General features: G+C 52.0%; 3 protein-coding genes across 6 annotated transcripts in view; 1 reads left to right on the top strand and 2 right to left on the bottom strand.

Annotated features, from left to right (window-relative positions):
* Positions 1–121: 121 nt before the first annotated feature.
* Positions 122–10,473, bottom strand: PLCD4 (phospholipase C delta 4). Of its 3 annotated transcripts, XM_071435158.1 has the most exons (17): positions 9,851–9,931; positions 7,401–7,611; positions 7,213–7,265; positions 6,705–6,863; positions 5,995–6,225; positions 5,645–5,772; positions 4,927–5,158; positions 4,331–4,532; positions 3,929–4,073; positions 3,357–3,509; positions 2,852–2,992; positions 2,336–2,492; positions 1,820–1,936; positions 1,384–1,562; positions 1,110–1,245; positions 880–1,029; positions 122–752 (listed from the first exon to the last, which is right to left on the bottom strand). In XM_071435158.1, exons 3-17 carry the CDS (start codon positions 7,235–7,237, stop codon positions 646–648), a joined length of 2,262 nt encoding a protein of 753 aa, XP_071291259.1. In that variant the 5' UTR covers positions 7,238–7,265; positions 7,401–7,611; positions 9,851–9,931; the 3' UTR covers positions 122–645. The 3 variants fall into 3 exon arrangements, with proteins under 3 accessions (XP_071291259.1, XP_071291258.1, XP_071291256.1); XM_071435157.1 differs by lacking the exon at positions 7,401–7,611 and having other exon boundaries at positions 2,336–2,489; positions 9,851–10,473; XM_071435155.1 differs by lacking the exon at positions 7,401–7,611 and having other exon boundaries at positions 9,851–10,473.
* An 85-nt stretch (positions 10,474–10,558) lies between these two features.
* Positions 10,559–23,532, bottom strand: CNOT9 (CCR4-NOT transcription complex subunit 9). The gene is made up of 8 exons (XM_071435159.1): positions 23,353–23,532; positions 18,239–18,418; positions 17,770–17,885; positions 16,202–16,311; positions 15,330–15,439; positions 14,783–14,881; positions 12,876–12,967; positions 10,559–12,190 (listed from the first exon to the last, which is right to left on the bottom strand). Exons 1-8 carry the CDS (start codon positions 23,374–23,376, stop codon positions 12,022–12,024), a joined length of 900 nt encoding a protein of 299 aa, XP_071291260.1. The 5' UTR covers positions 23,377–23,532; the 3' UTR covers positions 10,559–12,021.
* Positions 23,533–23,549: 17 nt separating this feature from the next.
* The window catches only part of USP37 (ubiquitin specific peptidase 37), a 34,890-nt gene continuing 31,523 nt past the window's right edge, over positions 23,550–26,916 (top strand). For both annotated transcript variants that reach the window (XM_071435153.1, XM_071435154.1), the window contains exons 1-2: positions 23,550–23,728; positions 24,557–24,766. In XM_071435153.1, the coding sequence (XP_071291254.1) occupies positions 24,611–24,766 (156 nt within the window). In that variant the 5' untranslated portion in view covers positions 23,550–23,728; positions 24,557–24,610. The remainder of the gene's footprint in view (positions 23,729–24,556; positions 24,767–26,916) is intronic.

Genomic DNA, 26,916 nt, shown 5'->3' on the forward strand with positions numbered 1-26,916 from the left:
TGTTTCTTTGTGCTGCTTGGAACCCCTGTGTGAACAGTGGGCCATGTGCCCACAGGGAAGGAGCACAAACCCAAGCTCAGCTCCCCATCTCTCCCCAGCATCACTGCACCCAGACCTGAACCTGTTTGTCACTGAACAATTTATTAAGTTGCTTACAGAGAAAGGATGGGATAAGGGTTAAGTTGGGGCTGGAGGGGCCAATGGGCTCTGCAGGGTTAGGGGGCGGTGAGGACCAACTCCATTCCCAGCTGTGCCCAGCCCTGGGGTTTGCTCAGCTCCAGCCTTGCTCCCCTGACTGGGAGGGGACCAGCCCCTGCAGCAGAGCTGGGCCACACACCATCTCTCCTCCTCCCCACAGTCAAGCTCTGACTGTGGGCCAGGGCAGGGTGCCTGTGGAGGGTGCAGGGAGCTGCACTGGCATAGACCCCACACTCATGCATGGGCAGCAGCATCCTGAACCTGGAAAGGGGAGGTCAGTGCTTTTTCCCAGCCCTCGGAGGCTACTGCAAAGGGAATCACAGCAGCAACAATGACACAGGGATGGCAGAAACAGGTCAACAAGAGGGCAAGTTGGTTGGCTCTGTGGCCCCAGCTGCTTGGAGCTGGCTCTATGGCTTCCATCTGGGTGCTGCTCACCCCATGAGCTCAGTCCTGCTCAGGGCCAGGTGGCTCAGTGATGCGGATGTGGACAAAGAGCGAAGAGGGTGGGATGCTGGTGCCATCCTTTGAGAGGAGATGGATGTGCCGATATCCTGCAGGAAGGACAGCAAGGTTCTGGATAACTGGAATGCCACCCTCCTCTCTAGTACCCAGCAGAGCCCCCCACATGCTTGCAGGGCTGTTCTGGGCTCCCAAAACCACAGGGCAGGAGCCACTCACCAGGTTTGATGTTGGCAAATGCTAGGGTGAACTGACCCACAAAATCATTTCTGGACGTCTTGTCATAATCCTCCACCACAAAGCGAATGAGAGCCAGCTCGGGCACGTGGAGCTGGAACTGCAGTGTCTCATCCCAGCGGGGGTTAAACCCTGGGAAGAGAGAGCAGGTGCTGAGAGAGGGAAGGAGAGCAGGGACACAGCAGGGGCCATGGTGCTGCTCTGGGTCTCACCATTGTTCTCAATGTACTTGGTCTCCTGGTGCGCCTGGTCCGCGGGGACCCCGTAGATCTCCACGCGCACCAATGGGTCAATGATGGCTCCCTCCTTGCTGTTGGCCACTTTGGGCAGCTGCTGCCCACTGATTACCTGCAGGGCCAAATCTGTCTTTTGTGAGGCTCCTTGGCTCCAGCACACTGCCCAACAGTGTCCCCATCTGTCTGGGACAAACAGAGCCCCAGGACACTGTCACAGCTTCCCCAGGGTCTCTCCACACACTCACTGTACCTGGATTGTCAGGGTGATGGGGCCAGGGCCTTCCCGGCTGCTGGGGTCACTGGGGTTGAAGAGAGTCTCCTTGTCCCTCATGAAGGGTGGTTTGAGCACGTAGCCACAGCAGCCATTCTGGCTGAAGAGCCCATCACACAGGTCCATCTCCATGCCAGCTGTCTGGAAGTTCAAGGCCACTGGAGGGAGGTGGCAGGGAAAAGAGTTCAGAACAGCTTGGAGATACCACACTCTGCTTTGGGCTGAAAGCCAGCCTGTCCCCACAGCCAGAGAGATGTGGAGTTGCATATGGGAGTAAGGTGATAATGCTTGAACATCCCCAGGGCAGTGCAAGAGCTGGCAACCTGACCTGGCTCCAGATGGGGTTGAGGGTGGCATTTAGCACAGGACTCAGGGCATGTCCCCAGCCCACAGCCCTGCTCCATCCCGGCCGTACCGATCTGGCACCCCACATTCCACATCTCCTGGGGGCTGTAGTTGGAGGAGTCAGTCCTCATCCCACTGGGGTAGATGCGTGTCAGCTGCCAGGCATTGTGGCGAACAAACTCATTTCCTAGGGATAGAGCAGGAGGCCCATTTGTGGGGTCGTTCTCTGCCTGTACAGTCACCCACATGTACTGTCCATCCATCCATCCATCCATCCATCCATCCATCCATCCATCCTCTCATCCATCTATCTATCTATCTATCTATCTATCTATCTATCTATCTATCCATCAACCCACCAATTCTCACCCCTCTCCCTGCTCAGGAATCCAGGTGTCCTGCCTTGTTTTCTAAGCCAATAACCTCATCACTTACCAGAGCCAAACCCCACAGTAAAGCCCCGCTGGGCCCTGTTTCTCCCAGACAGAGAGGGAACCCCAGTGTCAGGAGGCTTTTTCCATGAGGAAGCCATCAGCCCCCTCTACTCTGTCCCAGTCACCCGGTGCCACGGCCCCCCCCATCTCACCTTCATCCCGGATGAGCTTCCTGGCCTTGGCTTCAGAGAGGGAGGAGATCTCAGAGGGCCGGGAATGGCTGCGGGCCTCCTGGAAGCCCCGGAAGGGCACATTCTTGCAATAGATGACACAGTCGGACAATGCTTGGGCCAAGGTCTCCTTGTCCTTCTGCAAGGCAGAGCCATGTTGGGTCCCTCCAGATGGGAGCACCATCCACCAGCACTCACCCAGGCCAGGGGCCCTAGAGCCAGGGCAGGTAAGAGCAGCCAGGGGTGTGCTGGTGGGTGGCAGCATCCCTACTGTGAGCAGTCTTCTTGCCAGAAATAGAGCAAGCAGGGGACCTCCAATATGTTGCCACCACAACAAAGAGAGGGCTGGCATGGCAAGGGGCAGAAAAGGTTGTCCTCCCTGCCTGGTGATGTCTCTGCAGTCTCTGTCTCTCCTCTATGCAGTAAGATGTCACCACAGCTCATAGCTGTGTCCAGGGGCTCAGCTCTCCCAGCTGGTCCCCAGCCTGGGCCGCTTACCTTTGCCCTCCGCCTCTCCTCCTCTGCCTCTGCCCCATTGTCATCGTCAGACACATCAGGAGCCTCATCCCCTGGCCCATCCAGGGTGTCCTCCAGCCGCCCAATCTTCTTGCCCTTCAGCAAGATCTTGTGCTTGAGCTCCTGAGGGGTTGGGGATAGAGAAGCACCTTGAGCTACCCAGTGCCTCCATGGGCCTTGTGCCCTGGGATCCTGCACTGCGGGAGGCCAGCATCACCAGCTCCCTTCAGCACTCAGAAGGGGATGGGGTAGGAGGGTTTTGCCCCACTGTCTGATTCTGCATGACATGGGGAGACAACCCTGGGGACAGCCTTGGCACTTCTGTGAACATGAGGACTCAGTACCCACCCCCAGTGTTCTCAAATGCTCCAGTGGAGCAGGGCAATGCTGGGACAGGTTGGCCTATTCTCTGAACTGCAGATCCACCTCCTAACCACACTCTCAGGCAGGACAGAGATGCCCCTGCACAGCTGTGCTCTGTCCATACCTCTGGGGATGGGAGCTGGGTGGGGACATGCCCATCGATGGTAGTGGTGAGGAGCTGTTCCCCCAGGATGTCCTTGAGCTGCTGGGCCAGGACCTCCTGCTGCTCCATGCTGCAGTGGTTCTCTAGGGACAGGATCACCGGGTAGTCCGAGGTCTGAGGAGCAACACGCACACCTGGAAATAACCTTGGTGGGGCTGGTGAGCTCTCTCAAGGGCTTCATCCAGGCGTGATCAGTGCCAGGATGGAGCCCCTTGTGTCTGTGTCTCTTCTGAGACCTTCATACCCCTCCAATCCCCCAGTATCCCCCACACTCCCTCTCACCCCTGCACCCCAACAGTCCACGTCTGCAGGAGCCCCCAAGCCCTGGCACTGCACAGTGCAGGCTGTAGGTCAGACCCCCCAGTGCTCTCCCCCAGAAAGTGAGACAGCCAACACCCCCCTCCCTGCAGTGGGACCAGTCCTGCTGCATCAGCAGGTGTGTGAGCCTCAGCACCACTGCCCCACCACTGCCATGCATCCTCACCCACCAAGGACCACCCACAACCACCAGCACCTGGGGGAGGGTGCCTTACCTTGAAGGCGTACTTCCCCAGGGTGCTCACCACCTCCCGGAAGGGGATCTTGGAGGTGAAGGTGTGGCCGTGGTACACCATGGGCTCCCCATTTGGCCCGTCCCAGCAATCCACCTCCAGGCACCGGCAGCCTCGTTTCAGAGCCCTGGGGGTGGGTTGTTATCCCTGGAACCCTGCATTCATCCAGGGCACCAGCTCCCTGCCTTCCCCTCTGCCCGTGGGGGTCACCCCTGAGGGACCAGGGGACACCCATCAAGGATGGAGATGCTGCTGCATGCAGAGCATGGCCAAAGGAGTGCTGGACTGCAGAGGAGCAAAGGAGCTTCTGGGGTTCACGCTATGGAGCTGCTCAGGACATGACACTGGGGTGGGAGGGCAGCTGGAGGGGAGCAGTCCCTTTACCTGATGTAGCCCTCGATGCTGCTGTGGCCCCGGATCTGATCCTCTATCAGGTAGGTGTTGTGGGAGGAGGAGATGAAGTAGTGGCAGAGTGGCTGGCTCATGTCCTGCCACAGCCCCCGGTGCTGGGGGTTGAAGATGGAGCCCTCCAGGGAGCAGAGGTACATGAGGAACCCATCAGCACTCAGCACATGGCGGGCCCGGGCTGCAGGCACAGAGAGAGGTTCAGCAACAGCCAGGGACATGGAAGAGGCAGAATGGGGGCAAACAGGGCGGCTGGAGGCTCCCAGAATCCCTAAACTGATGGCCACAGCTGCTGCCAGAGTCTGGGGCACAGAAAGGCGCAGCAGAGCAGTAACTTTGGAAAGGTGGGCAGTGGATCCCAAAGCTAGGGCTTGCACACCATGGGTGGTCAACCTTCTACACCAAAATGGTCAAGGAACGGACCAAATAAAGGGGAACTGCCCCCAGATCACACCTTGGTGAGTCTTCCATTCACACCAGGATGGGGCTGGGAATGCTTCTGCCACGGTACTGTGAGTCTGTGACCCCTCCTTGCCCCCAAGCAGAGCACAGCTGATGTCTGAGCCAGCTCTCACCTGTCTCTGATGGTTCATACTTGTCAATGAGCTCCATGGCCAGCTCCTCTGTGCCCTCATCCTCCAGCTGCTCCTCCCGCAGGAAATCCGCCAGCTCCAGCAGTGTCAGCTTCTTTCCATCCTCAGAGTATTCCTGGAAGAGGCTCAGCACCTCCTCACGCTTCGTGAGAGCCTTGTAGAAGAGCACAAATTCCTCCCCTTCCAGCGTCCCCGACTCTGACTTGTCAGCATCCTGTTTGCAAGGGAGCTCACTCAGCATCCAGATGGGGCACAGCAAGGTATCTTGGCCACCAAAGTGGTTGTGAGAGGATTCTCCTACCCCAAAGAGAGGGCACAGAGATCCCACGCCAGTGCCAGTGGCAGGCATTGATCAGTGGGGAATGGATGAATGGGCAGATGGAAGCTGGTAGCGTGGACTGATGGATGGATGGGAGGGAGAGATAAGAAAGCAGATGGCTGGTTAGCTGGGTAGACAGATAAGCAGCTGGATGGACAAATGAATGGGAGGAAGGGAGTGTTAGTTTAACAAATAAACAAGCAAATGGGTGTTTGTTTGGGTAAACAGGTAGTTGGCTGAAAAATGGATGGATGGATGGATGGATGGATGGATGGATGGATGGAAAGTGACAAGATCCCTTTGCAAGGAGGTGTTGTACAGCTTGTTCCAGCCCCTCCAGTCCCTCTCCAATCCCCCCAGGCTCTCAGGTGCAGTGTTTACCTGGAAGAGCCTCAGGGCATGATCCTCGTTCATGTCCACATTCATCATCTTCAGGAGACGCTGCACTTCCTTGAAGTTCATGCGCCCATCCTTATTCTTGTCAGCTTTCTGGAACCAGTCACGAATCCATGTGCGGGAAACCAGGGCAAATGTTAAGGGAAAGGACCTTGGCTATGAGAAAAGGGGCTGGGTAATATCAGAGAGCATCTTCTCCTTTTCCTGTGCCCTGCACTGATGCAGATGGTGAGACCCACAACAGCTACACACATGCTGGGATAAGGCAGAAGACACAGGGCTTGGGGGAGGATCAGCAATGGGTGTGGGGGCAGAGCGATGCTCTCAGGGAGGATATTGGTCTATCTTCTCCCTTTGGTCCATGGTGGTGGCCACCTCGATGAGCTGACGCAGGCCCTGCACCCAGCACTCTGCCTCCTCTGCCGAGCCAGCAACGAGGTCCAGGTTGCCACGACGGCCGTAGAAGACGATGGTGAAGCAGCGCTCAGGGGGGAACTCCTCAGCCACGCTCTGCAGCACCTCCGACTGGTGCCCTTCCCGCACCGTCTCCACATCGCTGATGGAGACTGGGGCAGAGGGAGGGCAGGCCTGTCTGCAGGAGACAAGGACCGCAGGGCAAGGGGCACTGCCCACAGACATCTTCCAGTCATTCCTTCTTCCACTCCATCCATCCATCCATCCATCCATCCATCCATCCATCCATCCGTCCATCCATCCATCCATCCACTGAGCTAGTTATCTATCCATTAACTGCTGAACTATCAAGTCAGCCAGTCATCCATCTGCCACTCTGTCTGCTTACTCCTGTGCTGGCATTCCAGAGGTTCCATTTGTATCAGCTGCAATTTCTACTCAGCCCTTTTGACCCACGGGTCCTGCTGGGGGCAGGATGTTTCATGGAGAGGTGTGGGTGAGATCACAAATGCATGCAGAGCCTTTCTTCAATCCCCCAGCACCCTTAGCAAGCATGGCCAAAGAATCTACAAACCTTCACATCCCTGTTTACTCTGAAACCTACTAATAACACACAGCAGCTGGTACTCACAGGCAGACTCAGTTTTGCCTGTCCTCTTGGACTGGTACCAGATGGTCATGCAGTCTTCCTGCAGCTTGAAGTAACGCTGCTTCTTCCAGCTCTTGGACTTGACTTTGCGCATCAGAGTCCCCTGCTGCATCTGCTCCAGCGTGTCTGTGAGCTGGATGCCTGGGGGCAGCATGGGCTGCATCACTGAGGGTGGGGGTATCCAGGCACTACGCCCTGGTACTTTGCTTCCTCTCACCTCTGGGGTCACACATGGTCCCTCAATCCGTGAGGGAGGAGGCACAAACCAGAAACAAACTCCCTTCACCGCAAGAGGTGCACAGGGTAATTCCCCATCAACCCTTCCCATCCACCTTTGCTGTTTCCAAGCCCAAATCCCAATGGCCACAGTGGGGTAGGGATGCTTCTGAGTGCAGCAAGGTGAGCTCAACCCAGAAGCCAGATTTGCCTCGGCATAAATCCAGATGGCCCAATGCCCTGCCCTGCACCCATCCTCCGCTGGGGCACTCACGGGCGTTGCACAGCAGCGATGCCATAGCTCTGCCTTCTCCACGCTGGCAGCAGCTGGGGAGGGAAGAGAGAAGGTGGCTGGGGGAAGCAAGGTCAGACCCTCATGCTGTGCCCAGTCCTGCTGAGTGGGCTCCAGCTATACCCACGTGTGTGCGAGGTGTGTGTGCCCCTGCCTGCATCTGAGCGCACCTGTGTCTGTCTCCTGCTGGGTCATTGCATTCCTTAAGTGTCGAGTTCACACCGCCATACTCATGAAATATTAATCTGTGTTACCGGGAAGCCGGAGCTCAAAAGGTGTTGGTGGAAAACAGAAAAACTTGCCAGCGCTGACGCCCCACAGCCCAGCGGGTACTAGAGCCCTGCTGCTCCCAGGTTGCTGCTCCCAGGTAAGAAGCAGTGCCTGAAACCAGGAAAAACTGCTCTGGCAGTGCCCAAGGACACCCCCACCACCTAGGAAACAACCCCAACCAGCAAATTTGAAAGTAAGGGAGAGCCACTTAAGGAAGAGCAATGACCCTCAGCTCCTACAGCTTCTTCTCCCCAGGGAATACCAGCACCCCAGGCAGTGACTGCACCCGCAGCTGTACAGGGAGCACATGGCAGTGAGTGTGTCTATAAATACTACTGGACAATGAGACTTTGATTAGGCTGTTGAGACTTTATTACGCTGACAAATCACTGGATGTGCCTGTCACCCAGGTGCTGGAGCTGGGCCTGGAGGAGCGGATGCAGCAGCTGGTGGGCTGGGGTTTGGGTGCAGGAGGGGACCCAGGGTCCCTGGGAGCAAAGGGCTCTGTGCCAGGGTGCAGGGGTGGCAGCTGTGCCCTGACTCAGCACAGGCACCGGTCACGCAGGGCTGGGAATAGCCGGTGCCGTCAGCGTGCAGGCAGCTGCCAAGCCCAGCTGCCAGACCCCTGTGGGCTCTCAGGCCAGACAGCAGCCACCCCCTGCTCCATGTGGCTCAGCAGGGCAGAACAGCATTGGCCAGGCTGGCCAGGCTGTGGCCCTGCTCTTGTGAGACACCCTAGTCATGGCTATTTGACTGTCCCCAGGGCACACAGGGATTGTCTGTCCACTCTTGGAGACCTCACATGTTGCTGCAGACATGGAGTAGCGAGGGTGCCATCCCAAATGCCCTCCAGTAGTGCCCAGTGCTGGGGCTGTGCTTCCCCAACACTGGTCCTTCTTGCAAGGCTCAGACTGCAAGGACTTGCTGCAGTGCCTTATCCCCCCATATCCAACCCACAGGGCACTGACCCACTGGCCCAGGACTTGGAGTGCCAGAAATGGGGGTGTGTGCTCCTCTTGTGCCCTTCAGAGTCGGTGCCCTGATGCTGGCTAGCACAGCTCCAGGGGTGCCCCACATCCACCCTCCACAGTGTGATCTCAGCTCCTGAACCCCATGGCCCTCAGGGAACCAGGAGGGACAACCCCAGTCACCCATCTGCCTGCACTCTCCTGCTTTCCAGCAGCACCCAGCCTGGCACAGCCACTTCACAGGTCCATAGCTCCAGGTGCTCACCAGCTCTGCAGCCCCTGTGCCACAGCAGATGAGGGAGATGGGCATGTCTTAGGGAAGCTGGGGTGGCACCAGAACTGGAGAAGCAGGGAGACATGCTGGACTGGGACAAAGATGGGCTCAGTGCCACCAAGAGTTCTGTCGTCTTGGCACCCTGCCATGCATGTGTACAAGGTGGCAGCATGCAAAGGGGCAGCTCATAGCCCTGGGGCCCATTAACCACACTGAGAATTTGGAGCTAAATTTCTCCCCCAGTGCCAGCCCTTCCAGGCTCCCAGCACGGCCCAAGCATTCCCAGTCCCAACTATGGAGCAGTGCCTTCCCAAGTGCAGCAAAGATGGGATGCCCCCTTCCAACCCAAGGAAGCACAAGAAAGCACAAGGAAGAGCATGTGAGTGCAAGGACACATCTGTTCTGCCCTCTCCTGTTGTGTGAGGGATGCCATGAGCCCCTCACAGCCTGGCCCCATGCAGGCCCCCTTGCCCCAGTCTGAATTACATTATTGAGCCAAACGGGAGGAGAGCCAGGGTATGGAGAAACCCAACCCGAGAGTTTCCCGCAGGGCAGCTGCCTGCTGCCAGAACAGCCCCAGCTACCCAGTACACTCTGAGCCATCGAAGCGTCTCTCCTGGTGGTGACAGGCCCCAGCAGAGCTGGAGGGACAGTGAGTGTGAGCGGTCCCCAGCCGCTCCAGTGCAGAGCAGCCCGTCAGAATAAAATGCCACCGCACGGGTGAGCGTGCCAGAACAGGGAAGGATGACCCCTCAACCCCCTTCAGGCACCCCCACACCTCGCTGCCCCGGTGTGCTTACAAACTGCCCTCGTTCTAGAGCTTCGCTCAGCCGGTAGCTGGCCGGGGGCAGAAGGGCTTGGAGGTGAGGCAGGGAACAGAATAGGGGCTCCGGGATGGGACGGCAAACCCCAAGGCATTTAGAGCTCAGGGGACAAATCACACCTTATGGCAAAGGAGACAAAACCGCCGGCACTTCTGTCCCGCGCCACCCCAACCGTGCAGCCGCTCCGGGGCACCGCAGCCCCAGAGAGGGGCTCCCAGAACCTGGAGGTCGCAGTCCCGTACCTGCCGTCGCCCCCTCCCCTCCGCAGGACGCCCGCTCCGTACCCGCTCTCCGTTGCCGCTCCGCTCCGCTCCGCCGGTGCTCCGCCGCCAGCAGCCGCACGGAGCCGGGCTGCCCGCCCCTCGGCAGCGCCCGGGCAGCGAGCCCTCCCCCGGTCCCGGCCCCGATCCCCCGCCCCCGCGGGGCGCCCCCGGCCCCGCACGCCCCGCAGCCGCTGCCTCTCAAGGTCGTTTCGGATTAAGGTCACGCCACTCCCGAGGCGGAGCCGGGGGGGCAGGTAAAGAAGGCGGCGGAGGGGCCGGCAGGCTTGGGAGCACCCTGCGGAGCCCCTCGTTTGGGGTCGAGCCCCCACTCTTATCCTCCGGTTGAGCCTGTCTGTCCCCAGATCCGCTTGCACGCATGGGGATCCAAGCTGGGGGCAAAGGCTGAAGGGCAGGGACTGAACTTTGGGGTGGGCGATGCTCTGACAGACCTGGACGCTGGGGGAGTGCGGCAGCGCTCGCAAAGACGCTTCTCTCTCTGGCAGGCTCGCTGCCTTCCTGCGAAGCAAAACAGGGCAGCATCCCCTCCACACTACCTGTCCCAGAAGAGATGCGGCGCCACAGGGACATAGCCAGCTCGCACTGGAAAAAGGCCGCTCTTCCACGCTCATACCCCCAAGGTGGCACATCCCGCCCTTCCTCCCATCTGCAATAAATCCCCACCGCGCCGCTTGCCCCCACTCCCCCCGAGAGACCAGACCGGGACCAATCTGTGCTGGCTGGGGTTTTATTATTTATTAATCGGAATTTTTAAAAAAAACAAACAACCAAACAGAAGCATTTTCACACCCTGGCAAGGTCAGGGTGAAAAGGAGGGAAAAGGCAATGGTTATAAAACAGGAACCCGAGGGCAAGGAAGAGGCTGTGCTCTGCCCTTGTTATGCAAGGCTGCGAGAGGAGGAGGGAAGGGAAATGATGGGATTTAAGACACTGTTGGCACGACACTGCAGATGATCAGCAAAATGGGCTACTCGAAGAGGGGGGAGAAATTAAGTAGCTGCCCAGGCTTGCTGCAGCCAAGAGCAGGCTTTGCTGCCGCAGAGCCTGGGAGCTCCTCCACTGCTTCCGAGAGCTTGCTGTGGCTGCATTAGCCCCTCGGCACAGGGGCGGCAGGTAAGTGGCTGCTGGTCCAGGTTAATTGCAATGGGGCCGTGGCAGATGCCAAGGCAGGTTTCAAAGCTGAAATGGATGCACCTGGCTGGCAGAGGGAGCGGGAGGAGGGGGGAAGGGAGGGAACAGGACTGAGAGGCGCCTGCGGGCAGCAGCGGGAGCAGAAGGCAGCATACCTGGAGCCTGTAGGCAGCAGGAGATCAGTCGGTGGCCTGACCACCACCTCAAGGCAGGTGCCCTCACACTGAGCTCCATGTGATAAGCCAGCCAGCAGCCTTCCCAGGTCTAGATGAGAGGCCAGCACACATCAGCCTCTGGCCGCTGGTCAGCTGTGGGAGTGAACTATTTACAGCACAGGAGGCACAATCCTGCTGTCTTCTCCTTCCCCAGAGCTCTGTGAAGCAACCTTATGACACATGGGTTCATTGCAAGTAATCCACCCTTCCTCTTGGGGCAAGCACCGCAGCGGCCTGGCTGCAGCCACCCCCTCCATGCCAAAGGAAAGAAGAGAGAAGCTCACTGTGCCAGACAGATGCAGAGCCAGGAGCAAGGATGTGCTGGCAGGGAAAAAAGCTGTCCCTGGACTACCTGCAGCTGAGTAGCAGTATAAGGAGGGGATAAAACAACTGGATCAGCTTTTATTCAGTTCACTCATCTAAACAGACATGTAAACAAGAACTGACAAGGAACTGGAGGGACGTGGTGCACATACCCACTGTTGTGCACCACTTGGGCAGAGGCTGAGTTTGCTGGAAGAGTGGACATCTGCACTGCCCCCCTGCCTGGAGGTGGGGGAAGAGATGCCACCCAAGCCTCCCGGAGAGACTGGGATCTACACAGATTGTTTTTATTGATTTTTTTGAAGCTGTAGTATCAGCATTTGCTGGTGTTGGGATCCCCGGAGGCTTGCTGCACTGCTACAGAGCAGCCCTTTGGCTGGGTGGGATGGTCCGACAGGCCAGCAGGCAGCTGGCGTGCCCAGTTTGTTGCAGAAGAGGTCACCTGTTCCTGGTTCTTTGTAAACCTGAGCTGTTTCTTCCCCAGTGCCCCACCTCCCCCAGCAGTCATTGCGGAGGAAGAGGAATGCCCCGTGGGTCAGTGACTTGACCCTCCTGCAGGTTCTTGACGAGCTGAGCCAGCCAGCGCTTTGTGGTGGTGTCATCCTTCAGGACCTGGGCAAAGGTGGTGTCCTTCAGCTGGTCAGGAAGGCACTGCCTGAGAGCTTCACGTGCCCTACATCAAGAGACAAGAAACGGGGCCCAACAAATAAACTCACAGGGGCAAGAGGGGAGCAAACCCCACTGGGGACACAGCATTCCTTTGCCTGGAGGTCTCCCTGCTAGAGCCAGCCAAGGAAAGCACTGAGCAGCAGCACTGCAGCATGTGGCACTCAGCCAGCACAGCTCCCACCCCTGACACTAAACCCCGCCAAGCAGCCCCTGCACCCCCACAGCCAGCAGCGAAGTGATGCGATGCTAGGAGAGACTGAGGCAACAAATACACTACCAGAAGCTTTGGGCAGAGCTGCTGGTCAGCAGGAGATCAGTTTGTATTCTCCCAACTGAATTTCATCTACTACTACTCTTCTTGATGCGGAAGAGGCAGAGCAAAGTGTACCTTCCACCTCAGGCCCTCCCTTGTATCTTGTTCAAGCTACGTATGAGCTCAGGCACTAGTAACCTGCACAGCTGGAATTTACACAATCCCCCAACAGTCACTGTTTCTTCCATGCACCATAAAAGCTCCTGTGACTAGGAAGAAAAAAAATCAAAGCAAAAACCCCACCCATCTTCCATACTGTACTAAAGCTGACAGACCAGGAACCTTGATTCCCCCCAGGTGGGCACTGTGGAGAACTGAAGAGCTGTACTTCCAAGGGCACAGGAGAAGCCCTTGCCCAAACTCCTAAAATGTTTACCTGGGGTTATCAGAAAGGCGAAGGTAGCAGCGGACAACGTGTTTCAGCAGCCGTGCCGATGGCTCCTTGGAGAGCTGCAGGACCATTTTACCCTGTTTGAGAGAGGCCAGTGCCACCAGTTAAAGTCTTTAAAAGAACAGCTTCACAATCGACAGAGACCGGGAGAGATCAATAGATCACTTACTCTGGCTTCCTGTGCAGCACAGGCCATTACCTTTTATCTAGATACCCCTGCAGGGAGCCTGTGCTGCTTGCCAAGATGCCTTTGAGAATAGCAGCTTGCCATGACTTGGAAAGGGTTCTACCAGCAGCTCGAGGAAAGCTCACCTCATTTCTGTTTAATTTTTACCTTCTAGGACTACTTAGCAACTCTTTGTGAGATTAAAGAGACCCTGGGGTTTCCCCCTCATTGAAGACAGACACATTCCAAACAGTTTGATAAGCTCAGGCTGAGTGACACCATGAGGTCTGGTCCCAAGCTCTGCAACACCCTCTGTTCTCATACACATTCCCTTCATTTCAACATCCTTTTAAGACAACAGCAATACCCTGGAAAGCCAGGCCATAGGACTGGGCTCACCCACACTTGTAGTAAGATCCTTATCTGGTCGTAGCCTGCATCCAAGCAGTGTATTTTTTCTTTCTGCTACATCCCTCATGAAGCCGTTCCAGGGAAGCAAGGCATAGACAGATCTTCCCAGCCCAGTCTATGTTACTCACACTAAGTAGGACTTTGCACATGGCTGCACCTTTGAACATGCCCAGCTGAGCAAACAGTGTGGATGCCTTCACACACCTGCTCTGAAGAATTTATCAGACTGCAGGCTTGTATTTAGGAGTCAATCACATCTGTCCAACAAGTTGTTTTTTTTCCTGTAAACTACATTTTCCCCATTAGCCAAATTCACCTGCATTTGGATATCCTGGCCATCAGCAACTAGCAGGTCCCCCTCATCTGCCCTTTTGCAAGCTTCCTGTTCTTAGCAATTCCCCAGGATTACCAATTATTTCTTCAAAATAAATAACCACAAGCTCCTCAGAGAGCTCCTGGATGGAAAGTAGTAACTTGCTCTTTTAAAAGCATATAATACTTGTGTGACATCTTACTGTGTTATCAGCAGACATGGAAGTAAATCATCACCCTCATTAGACAGGAGTACACTATTCTGATTTTTGAAATAGACAATGAAAAAGTCTGTTACATTTTCATCTTTCTCTCTTGCGCTATGGAATATTGATCTTGCCCAGGGCTTCACCTAATGGTGGGACTATACAGGCTAACACAGCTTTACACACCCATGTCCTTCTGTGTTCAAGGAAGAATTCATGTCTGAAACCCCTTGGCCAAAGACAATGTGGGTGCAAAAAGCTTCCAGGGGTTCAGGGGGTGGATGGGACAAACACTGGGGGTTACTACATAGAAACCCCACAAGTGGCCCCAGAAATCCAAAGCTTGAAGTAGCTGGTAGCTATGAAGTCATGAAGACAAGTATGATATATACTTGCCCTGCTCTTTCAACACGTTGTGAGAGACAGGGATGGGACACAGATCCACGATCCAAACTGTGTGATCATTCTTACATAAAAAATCAATTCACGTCCTACCTACAAATGGAAACACCTACAACTCTGGAAATCTTTTTCATCTGAAGAGGTTTACCTGGTTTTGTCTTGGGGACTTAGTATATCACAACTAATATGTGTTCTCTTGACATGCAAACCAGAAATATACCAAGGAAACATGGAAGCAGAGCTACAGTGCCACAAGCAATTAGCCCAAGAAAGATTTGCCTCCCTCATCCTGTGCTCCAGCCAGACAGCAGTAAAGTAGTTGCTGAAGAGGCTGGCTGCTGTAGCATATTTTTTTCTTTTTTAAATATAAACACTTTAAAAACAAATAATCTTACCAGTATCATGGCAACGTGGGAAAACCGCTCATAAGTCTGACAGATATATGCCAGCCCTGTGTCATCCAGGAGGATTTTCTGAAGAATAAACGTAGCAACCTAGAATGGGGAGAAAGCAGGAAACAAAGCTTATAAACAACTTATCTACCCTGAAAAGAGACAGCCTTTGTGTAGTACTCTTTTCAAGTCAGCCCCAGAATTGAAAAGTCTTCCAGCAGGCAGCAAATGCTTTACTCAGTGAAAGTTAGAAGCCAAAATGAAATGCAGGACAGTACACAATGCCTGGCATCTCTGACTAAAGAAAAGAGATAGACACAAAGCAGAGTGTACAAGATGACTGGATTCAGGTTGCATAAGATGCCAACTACTCCCAGACCACTCAGGCAGCCTCAGGTCTTGGTATGTTTGGTTTTTGAGGAGGTAAAAACTCCACCCAGACTTGTCCCAGCATTTCCAAGAGCAGAGAAGCCAGCTCTGCAGGGCACTGGCTGCCTGGTCAGTAGGAGATGAACAATGAAGTGTCTTTATTAAAACAAAAGAAAGGTACCGTTTTGGAGAGCTCACTGCCAGACTCCATAATACGTAAGCACAGGGGGATAATTTCTGTTGTCAATAAGAAATTTATCACTTCTTGCTCGTCCGTTTTCACCAAGGCCCCTTGAAGTAAAAACAAAATCCAAAATCAGTAAATGATGAACTGTTTCAAAAAATCACAGCTTTCAAGGATGGCCTGTGCTCTGCCCTCCCCAGAAACTATTCCGTTTGAATGCCAGGCTGTCATCCTAGACATGTTGCAGCATGTGGCTGGAAAAGAAATCATTCTGGCAGGGTAAAAGTAATCAGTGTAAAAGTAATGTGTTTGGGGGTTGTTTATTTTTCAGAAAGGGGATGCATTCTTGGCTCTCCCTCAGTAATAAGACAAACACAAAAGGATCATGGCACCCACAGAAACCTCTGGGAGGAAGAAATCCATTTTAAGACTCTTTATGCATTGAGAGAAAAATTATTTGGGCAGAAAGTTAAAAAAAAAAAAAAAACAGGATAAGAGGAAGACAGGGAAAATACACCCAAGTCAATCAATGACAGAAACCCAGAGTAAGCCCAGCCTGCACCCACACATCCCAGTGCCTAGCTGGGAGGGCTGAGTGAGAAGGCACAAGAAGTCTGCAGGTACTTGTACTCAAAGAAACATATTTTTGGCAATGCATTTAGACTTCGGTGGGTTTTTATTAGTGAAAAGGCAGACAAGTTTGCCTTCACAACGGAAAAGGAGCAGCTCCTTCTCTTACTGCTACAGGACTTGGAAAATCCCAATCACAAGAGACCTCTGACTTTGGCCATGCAGGTCTCTATGCCCACAGCACGAGGTGCTTTAACTCAGGAGGAGATCAGTGCTCCAGTGTCCGTCTGGCTGCTCACCAATGACTCCGAGGCTTGTGAGCCGCAGGTACTCAAACGGACGGGTCTTGCTGACCGTGTGCAGGAAGGGGTACAGGAAGAGAGGAATATGAGCTGCCAGAAAAGCTGATCTGCATGAAACAGAGAACACACAATGTGAACAACAGGGAAACAAATGCCACACAATCTGGCATTACCACACAGAGCCTCAGACTATTCCTGGTGGACCCCATTGCTACTGCTCCTCAAAAGTGGGTAACACTTAATTCTCTCATGGGAAGGGACGAAGCAAATCCTGCACTGGGCACAGCACAAAACCTAACACCTGATCTGTCCATTAACTGCATTCCTGCCTCAGCTGACCAGGAACTGAGAACACCCTGTTGTTTTTATTACCTCCTCCTGCCACTGAGACTCTCTGTTTTGTACATTCACTGCTGCATTTCACCCTGCAGGTTCCCAATGGCAAGGATTGTCAGCCACAGTGCCCGTAAGAAGTACTTCTTGGAAACACAGACTGGCTGAGCTTTAGGCATCACCAGAGTTTAAATGTGCACCAACACCTTTCCCCAAGAGCCCTCACACTGCCATCTGGCAGTAGTGAAAAATAAAAATTGCAGGTAGAATGCTGGAAATTGCTCTGCTAACAGATGGAAGCTCACTTGCACAATCATACAAAATACTTCTTACATTTTCAGTTTTCAAACTTTACACGTAAAGGTGAGTCGTGTAAAACTACCCTATTTCTTTGGATATCATCTCATGGGGGGCTTGCTGGTTAACACTGCTTTGCAGCAGCTCGAAACCAACTTCAGCTATGCTGCTGCTCAGCAGTAACAGAAGCATGAGATTGTGGATCTCTAGGTAGTTTCCTTCTGAGTTCTAGCTACTGATTTTGGCTGAACCAACATCATATTTTTCCCTACTGACATGAACTGGGCAGAGACTGAGAAAACATGAAGTCAGACACTGGCTGAGGACTCCAAAAATGGCTCTGCTATTGCTCCCTTGCCTCACACTTGCCTGGGAAAGACAGTTGTGTTCATTCCACCCTTTCAACAGCTGGTCTAAAAAACTGTAAGCTGAAATTTAAGGAGTTCTTTTTTGACTTCACAGAATATTCTGAGTTGGAAGAAACCCACAAGGATAATGGAGTCCAGCTCTTAAGTGAAGAGTCCATATGGGGATAGAACCCACAACCTTGGCATTATTGACACTGCGCTCTAACACAGTTCCTTGCCTAAATAATTGTAAGCTCAAGGATCCTTGCACACAGCACTCAACACAAAGGTACCCTTAGCACTGGCTGACCTCATAGAAGCTGCCACAACCCAATGTTCCGAGAATTTACAAGATCTCAGGATGATCCAGGGAATGCAATGCATTTAGGACCATAAAGCTGTCATCCTGATAATCCATGCAAACAAGTAAAAGCAGCAGGCAGCTGCCTATCTATCAGCTTGTTGTCTGTTTCACTTCTCTCACATAAAAAAAAAAGAAAGGAGCTAAAGTGCTTCTAAAGTCAAACACACGGGCTGAGGTGTCAATATCAACACCTCAGAAAGCCCACACAACTTGGAAACACTTACCTTGTTTCAGGGTGTGATGCAACACACTGTAGTAGAGCTAAAGCATTGCAGACTCTGTTGGACTGATGGGCTGTTAAAGTCGGAGGGTTGATTGATGGATAAATATTTACAATTTCCTAAAAATTAACAGAGAGTGGAAAGTTAAAGGAAAAAATATCAGAAAGCTACACCAAAGCACTTGCCTGGCAAGGAAGTGCAGTGACAGCAGATAACAGTCTGCTTTCACCAAGTTACTTTCAAGTTACATGGCAGCCACCATGCTGCCCAGGCAAGGGCAGAGCTGGGTCAGAAGCTATTTGACATGGAGTCACAGGTGTGCATCCAAACCTTCATCTGCTCCCCCCACCACACGATCCAACAAAGATCATACTCCCAAGCAATGGCAGTAAGGGATCCCACCATTTCCTCCCCAGATCCACCTGATGGATGTACAAGCCCTGCAACATGTTGATGCTGAAGCCTGACCCACCTGAAGGAGTGCTGCAATGGTGCCAAACGAGTGCCACAGCATTGGGGCGAGGTCAGGCACAGACTCGCGCTTCTTGCTCAGCTCCAGCAGTGCATTCTCCCGTGTCTCAGGGCTGGACAGCTCATTGATCCACTGGTAGATCTTTTCACGGTCAACCTGAGCCAGTGCTGTTGGCACAGGCTGGGAGGAAACAGGAAAGCTTCAGTCCAAACATTTTATCCAGTTCTCACCCAAACCGTTGCCACAATCTGACGGAAAAAGAACCTCCTGACTGAGAGGGCAGGACCTACAGCTCTATTAAGATGTCCTGGACATAGATCCATCCTTTCTTTAGATTAGTGTTAGTATTTCACCTATTTGAAATTCTAAGGCTTTATTTCCTGGCCTGACTTGTTAAGACAGTCTCTCTTAATCCCCTTGTCAAGCAGTACCTTTGTAACTCCGTTCAGCATGAGAGCCAAGCTGCTGCCCATGTGTGCCAGCAGAGCTCCTGGGGAGCAACACACACTTCAGCCAGCTATCATGGGCTCCACCTGCATTTGGCATGCATTTATTTCATGCTTTAAGTGCAAGATTCCACAGATTCAGAGTAAAGCAGAGGTCACCTTTTTCTCTCCACAAACACCCATGACATTGGAAGCTGCCAATGAGATTCACCCAAGGCACATGAGAAAAATATTCATATGAACAGTAGAAAAATTTTCACTACTTCACCATCAGCATGACACCGGCCACAGCCAGTAAGAGCTGCTGTTACCAATGGCTTGTATTGATACCAGCTACATTGTTCACATGCATGGAGCTAAAAGGGAATTTTTCAAGAATGGCTTTGCGCAAGATCTCAGGATGATTTGATTCCTGTACAAAATAAGCCCAGAGAAGGGTAGATCTGTATTCCTGGCCTGTATTCCTGATACAGGATTCCAGATCCTGTATTCCTAGATCTGTATTTGGATTACTCAGGGGAAATCCAAATTTTGCTTCTGCCTCTCGAAACATGAGGGAAAGAACAGTATCAAGATCAACAAGTTCTCAATACAAAAAAAAAAAAAAAATTAGGAAGAAGAGGGAAAAGAGGGACTGTATCATAATTTCTGTGGAGAAAAAAGGCACAAGTCTTTCACTGAAACTTTGTCTCCTGCCTCTGCTGGTACAGGCAGCACTTGGTGCAAACAAATGCTCTGCAGGTTTCCTAAGGAGATAGTTTGGTGACTCAGATACAAAATTTTGAAGGAGACAAAAACCATCAATAAGCCTCCTGTGTGAACACTTCCAAAAACCAGGTCAGAACCTTTTCAAACACTGCTGCAGTGGTTATTACTGAAGCCAAGCACAGCCCTGTTGGTACCTGCTGCTCCTGAGCCAGCCCAACCAGCACGCAACCAGCTCTGCATCCCGCTGTGCAGTGATCCCAGCTGGGAACAGGACTGTATTTCTTCATTCTGTAACCCCAACTGAAATTCTTCACGTGCTCCCCACAACAGATGCAAGCAGAGCCTGTACCACACTGACAGCAATGCTGTCACCAAGCCATTCACCACTGAGACACGCAGAATACAGGAACTGAAAGTGGCTGCAGCGAAACCTGAAGCCACACGGCAGAGGCAGTCCCAGAAGGCATGCAGGAGGGATGGAGAGAGACTTCTCAACCTTTGGCAGACACCAACAGCTTTCTTTCTCTATGTCTGCAAAGGTTTCCCTCCTCTGTTTATCCCCATTTTATTTCCATAGTCACATCCAAAGAGATTATTCCCCAGCTGTAGGATTTCTCTCTCCTCCAGCCAGCTCTGTTGTATTATTTAACTTCAATGTTCATACATAAGCCAATGTAGTGTTATCAGTCCCTGTACTCTTGGGCTCAAGTACTTTTTTAGCTGTTCATATTTCCTCCTGTCCTCTTTTTTCTCACTGTCATGGTTTAGAGATGGTAATCTCCCATTTACTGTTCCCACTGAAACCACTCCAAATCACTTGTCACTCCGTACCTTACCCTCCCAGACCCCCTGCTCCAAGATGGAAAGGGGAATTGGAGGCACAAAAGGTAATGATCACAGGTTGAGATAGCAACAATTTACTGGTAACAGCAATGAGATAAGAAAACTAACTAATATTAGTGACAGAGGGTACAAGAAAAGAAAAGTTACTGCTCGCCCCACAGAATCCCCCTACAATACCCAACTGCTTCCTGGCCACACTGGCCCAAACTCAAATCAAGTCCTTCCTCCCTCTCTGAAAAATGATGTGAGGTGGTACAGAATAATCTCTGGGGCCTAGCTATGCTCCTTCCCATCTAATGCAAAAATTAACTCTGTTCTGGCCAGAACTAGGACAGTCACCTACTCAATTTGTAATTTTTTTTCCCCAAATCTCAAACTAAATTAGAGATCCTGCCAAGTTTCTTGTGCCCCTACAACTGTGGGTGCAATTGCAATGCTAACTTCTACACTGAAGCTCAAAAAGAGAGGGAGAATGAACAGAGCTCATTTGTTTTTATGTGAGATGGTGGGTTGACAAGCAGTGTAGCAATACTGTTGTTATAATTGTGTTATCTAAAGCTTCCATCTATTTTTCTAGACTCACTGGAAGTTTCAGTTCCTGTAAGCTTAAATACATCGACCCCTTAAAAGCACAATCATGTGCCTGTGATCCCTAGAGAACACTAAGTAGATTTTCCACACAATTAAGTTTATGATGTCCAATATCTGCCTTAGCCAGAACAAACTGCTTTTCATAGGTTCTACAGTTGCTCTTTTTGTTTTAGTTTATATAGAAAGACATATTTTTTTTCCTAATTCCCTATTTCATTATTGTTTCTTCTTCTCCCTCTAAGACCCAAAATTCTGGGGAACCCTGAGGGCCACAGAAATCCTGCAAGCTCCAGTCCAGAACCCCACCAGGCAGACTTTCCTTTGCACACAGGGAAAGCAACACTTTTCAACAGTATTAGATCAGGAATAATCTTGTTAACACCTTTTCTCCTTCTTGGAGAAAAGACATCTCTAACACTCACACAACAAATTGATTTAGGCAAAAGGCTTTCTCTTCCTATTTGAGCAGTTGCTGCTAGGCACACTGGTAAAAGTCCTGGTCAGCCAAAGCCAGACATTGACTAACTGGATAACATGTGCTTTTTAAACTATTTTGATAGCCCATTGGTTCAGAAACACCAAAAACGAACTTTGAGCTTCCACACCAGTGAATTAGCTGATTCTAGCAGGGCGTTCACTGCCCTACAGCCAATCACAGCTACATTTAGTGGTTTCAGTCTGTCCTCAGCACTGTGATGCCTTCAGGGCAGACACCTAAGTGTCAGCTCTGCCATCAGCATCACTGTATGAAGACCAATGCTCTAGCTCACCACAGCTTTATCACAGCAGTGCTCACAATACCCAAAGGGATTCCTGAGCCAATTCCTGACCTTACTAAGAGGTGACTTTATTTACCACAGGTGCTGAGCATATCTCCAGAGCCAAACACCCTTCCCTGTCACCTCCAGCCTAAGCTCACTGACTGTGGTAGGAAACATTTCAATACAGAACTACCAGCTAGCATAAACTATGCATAAATTAAATATACACTCAAGTGAGTCCTAAAATAAAGTTGATCTCTATTCTGAATTTTTGTTTAAATTGTCTTTAAAAGAGAGGTAACTAGAACACAGACAGAGGATTAATGGGAGATACACATAATGGGAGTCCTTCATGCATTTCAACAAACACTAAAGAATTACAGCGCTATAAAAATGGAAATGCTGATTAAGAGAGTTTACCTGATCTGGCACACCCTTCCATGCTCTGGAGAACAGTACTTCAAATCAGACGTTTTTGACAGCACTCCAAGAACCAGTTAAAGTCACAAGCATTTAAACAAAGAGGAGAAACTTAAAAAGTTCTCTAACTGCTGTTCATCAAAACTTTACTTACTCATTACCTCGGTAGTCCAACCAGACCCTTGATCCAAGTTCACCTGAAACAGCTCTAACTGCTGCTTTTGCAATACACCTCCCACACTCAGCACCCACAAGACTCAATCATCTCTAGGAAGTCTTACACATGCCATGAACGAGCATTTGGAGGAGAGAAAACCAAAACACAAACCCAATCACGTGGCAGATACACAGCAATAACTGCATCCTTCAAATTCAGCTTCCATTTCTGAACCTACCCAGGCCGGCGCACCGTTCCACTCCTGCCAGCCTGAACCCCAGGCACCATATCCAATCCTGGCAGCTCCCTGAGGGGGATGAGGGCAAGCACCTGCCATAGCCGGTCCTGCTATGGGACGGGAAGCAGAACAGGCAGCACCTGCTGCCTCGAGGGGCTTTTCATTGTCTACTCTTTCCCTCTGCTGTCAAGGCCAGCAGTACAACAGCTCCCAGAGGGCAGAGGAGGTGGCTGGGCCCGCAGGAGGTGTCACAGATAAGTGTTTTAAGGTCACTTAAAGAAGATCCACTCTGAACCTTTTGCCTCAGTGGGAAGGTCTTCCTTATCCCTTCTTATCCTACCCTATCTTTATCCTTTTCTTCCCTGCTCTTCCCCCTCCACACACTCTATGGATAATTATTTGGATTTATTTTGGTTGTAGATTAATTAATTCTAGACTTTTGTTTGCTTTTCCTCTATGTGCTTTTTTAGTAGAGCAAACCTTATCAACAAAATTTATCATGCTTCTGCTTTTGTATTAAAGCTACTTTTGCTGATAGCTTCTCTAGTGGTTCTTTAAGGAACCTTAAAACACTGACTGGCTACAGGAGGCAGGCAGGGGGAAGGAGGGGAAGAGGGAGCAGGGCAGGCAGGGGGTCAGGAAGGGAAGCCCTGTGTGAGGCACCCGAGGCAGAGCCGGCTCGCCCCGCAGGGAAACCCTCCAGGCCCTGGACGGGCCCCGCCGCAGCAGAGCCCGCACCGCCGGCACGGAGCGACCGGAGTGCGGCAGCTGCCAAACGGACCCCGCCGGTGATGCCGAGGGAATGGAGCTCACCGGGGCTCCGCCACCCCGTGGCCTCAAGTTCCCCCCAAGCGGCCGCGCTCTCGCTCCCCGCACGGCCCGCGCAACAGCGCCCCATCCCCAGCGCCGTCCCGTCGTGCGCCCCGCGGGGCGCGGAGCCTGGCGCTCACCGCGGCCGTGGCCAGGCTGTGCATGGTCGGAAAGTGGGAGCGGAGCCGCCGCCGCCGCCTCAGGCCGTCACCGTCACCGCCGCCATGGGCTCGGCGCTCGCCGCCGCGACCTCTCACCCGCGCGCGGGGCACGCCGGGACGGGGCCGGGCGGGGCCGCCGCAGCGCCAGCGCCTGCGCGCGGAGCGGGCGCGCGCGGGGCGCGCCGGGAAGGCGCTGCCGCGCTGACGTGAGCGGGCGCGCGTTGCGCGCCGTCTCGCGCTGCTGTGGCCGGTTCCCGCCATCCGCCGCCGCCGCCCCCTTCCCCCGCCCCCCCGGGCCTGGCCCCGGGCCTGGCCCCGGGCCCCGCGGGACGCGCCGGAACGCGCCGGAACGCAGGTACCGGGGATCGCCGCCACCGACTCCTACCCGCTCCTGGCGGCCGCGTGCCCCTCCCGCCGCGCGGCGACCGCCCGCCCTCAGAGCGGCCCGGCCCGGGGCGGGCGGCGCTCCCGTGTTCACCGCGTCCCTGTACGGGTGAGCGGCGGGAGCGGAGCGGAGCGAGGCCAGGCCCGGGAAGAGCCGGGACCACCGCCAGGCCCGGCCGGGAGCGGCGGCGCCGGAGCGCGGGATGCCTGGGGGAACCTCCCCGGCAGCGCCTCCCGGGCTGCGCGCCGGGGCCGCTCCATTCATTCCTTCTGGCTTTTACCGGGAAAACGCCTCGCCCTGCTTCCCGCAACGCTTGGGCTGTGGCTTTCGCCCCCCGGCCCGTGGCTTGCCCGGGCGGAGAGCAGCGGGGGAAGCCGGGGACCCCCGTCCCGGCCCTGCCAGGTGACCGCGGGTCCCGCGCCGTCAGAACGAGCGCGTTTTCTTTCTTTGGAGACTTCCTCCAAAACTTTGTTTCCCATCTCATACTGGTTTTCCTCGGGCACTTTTTTTTTTTTTTCTCCTTACCTTAAATCCGTTGAAGTTAAGAGATTTTAATGACTTCTGTGTCTGGAATTGTGTTTGCTCACCTTTCAGCAGTAAGGAATCGGTGCCCTGCTGTTCATACTGGGAGAGATTTTATTAATCTAAGTTTTCTTCACTGCTGTCCAGCTCTTCCTTACAGTGTTTAAAAACACTAAAACGCTTCTACCGAACTTCTGCGGAAAGTTCAAGCCACGCTTCTGTCTTCCTTTAGCCATTATTTGGCCTGCCAAGTTATACATTTCTCCTTTTTAACAGGTTTTTAGGGTGGAGCACGCTTACTGTCGATAGCTCTTTTCTGTGAGAAAAAGCATGGCTCTGTTAAAGGTTCACGGACCTGTCCGGATGCGCAGCATGCAGACTGGGATTACAAAATGGAAAGAAGGGAGCTTTGAAATTGTGGAGAAGGACAATAAAGTGAATCTAGTAGTTCACTACAATGTTGGAGGAATTCCAACGACGTTTCAGGTATGCCAGACATTAAGGCTTTTGTTTTAACAGTGCATGGATTGTGCTCTCTTGTGAACAGCTGTCCTCTTCAAGGCTATTAAGTGTCCCGCAGACTTCCCTCTATCACTGTTTCTTGTTCCTGGTTTCCTGAACACTAATCCCTTTGTATAACTCTCCAGTAAATTATTTACACGTATTGTTAAAGGATCTACCGAGGTTGGCATTGAGATACCACTGAATGGGAAGAACCAAAGAAACACAGAAAAGTTACAGAAGTGTACAGCATTGTGGCTCACATTTTGGATATTTGGAACCTGTAACCTTTCTCTTACTGGCACATTTGTGTTCTCTAGGGGAGAAGATCCTGATCATTTTATACTAGCTGTTTCCCTAGCTGAAGTGTAATGATGTTAATACACCTGTAGCCTATAGTGAGACTTTGTTGAACATTACTTGTTACAGTTTTAGGTTTTAAATGCAGATGCAGATCACTGTTAAAGATTCTCTTGAAATATTCAGCAAAATCTTTTCTCATGCTATAGTTGTTTTCAGGTCAGTCTTCCTAGATTTTCTGCAAAATGCCCCAAATCAAAAGCAGAGTGCTTTTTTCTATAAGAAATACATACCTGTTTTAGAAATATGTAAATGACACAAGAGCAGTTGGAGGAAGACAAATCCCAGCTTATTTAGCAACTTTGCAACAGGCTAAACTGATCTATATGTTGACTTTTGCTTTTTCATGCCACTGTTGTTTTTTGTCAGTAATGTTTACCAGTCTGTTCTCTGAGCCATTTATTTCTGTGTGTACAGATGCTATGGAGAAAAGTTAATTTCTTTTTGAAAGGTTAGGTTTTTGCTGCCTTAGTGTGCTGAAAAGTCTCAGCAAAGAGTCTGGTAGCTGGTGTTGCCTGGAAATCAAGGCTGTCAGGAAATTGTTAGCTATGGATTGTTCCCACCTGTGTTACTGTAGACTTGGAAAGAGTCTCTGCCTTCTCATGTGTGCTGCTGTGGCTGCAGGTTTGCTTTAACCCACTGTTGGAGCTGAGGAGAGCAGTCTTGTCTTCCCCTGGTGCATTCCCTGGGTGCCTGTTCTCACACACTCCTTTCTGCCTGGATGAGTGATGTGGTGTGACAGCAGCTCAGAGCGAGGTTCCGCAGGGAGGATGAGCCTACAGAACAGCTAACCATGGCCTAAAGGGGCAGGTTTTCTTCCCAGCCTCTCATGGCTGCTGTCTCTGGCACTTGTCAGATCTCTTTGTGAGCTCAGGGGAGTGTTTTCACAGAAATTTGGGGAAAGGACTGAATGCAGAATCTAGCAGAGAGGGTAGTAAGCCACCATGCAGCTGGGACTGCAGCAAAGGAAGAGAAGGAGGCTTGTGCTGGAGGGTAGTTTGTGTGAGACATCCCCAGGCTGTTGGCATGCCATTTCAGGTGTGACAAATTCCTGATGATCTTGCTTCAGAAGCAGCATTCCCTGTTTTTTTGACAGGCTGCTCTGAGAGTACTGTGAGTGATTTCCCTGCCTGTTTTTAGATTTCTGTAATGGAAGGTTTGGATGGATCCAGCATTATATTTCTTTCTACAGTGACTGGTGTGTCATCAAATTTCTTCTGTCAGATGATGTCTTAGAGATGTTTCAGAGCTTTAACTAAGTTGTCCTAGATAGTATTAAGAAAAATACTTTGTTTCCCCACACCTGCCAAAACTTTGTTACACTGACTGGGTCATAACAGGTGCATGAAGAGTATGGATGGAGTCTTCTGACAGCATTTTGAGTTGAAAGGGGTTGTTTTGCTCTGAGATGGTGAAGTAATTGTAATCCCTTTGCAGTGGACTCAGTGTTTTAAGAGAGCATGAAAAATTTGGAGCCTATTATTCTTAGGTATTTGAAAATATTTTTAGTTTGTATTTTTAAAGAATCCCAGCAGCCCACCAAAAAAAAACCCAACCCAAAATACAAGGATTGAGCACAAAGTGTTTCAAAAGTGTAACGATCCCATTAAAACAAACCCTTAGTCTCTGATCGAGGTGGTTTTCCAGCCCCTCTTACAAGCTGCTGTTGTGTCTAGATTGGTTTTCCAAGAAGCTAGAGATCTTAATGGAAAAAAAGAAATCTTGTTGGTGGACATGAAGTGTCTTTTACTATCTCAGTCTTTTTGTGATACGCT

Source organism: Agelaius tricolor, unplaced genomic scaffold (genome assembly GCF_023055355.1).
Source record: "Agelaius tricolor isolate 1412-34295 unplaced genomic scaffold, bAgeTri1.0.p SCAF_10, whole genome shotgun sequence".
NCBI lineage: Eukaryota > Metazoa > Chordata > Aves > Passeriformes > Icteridae > Agelaius > Agelaius tricolor.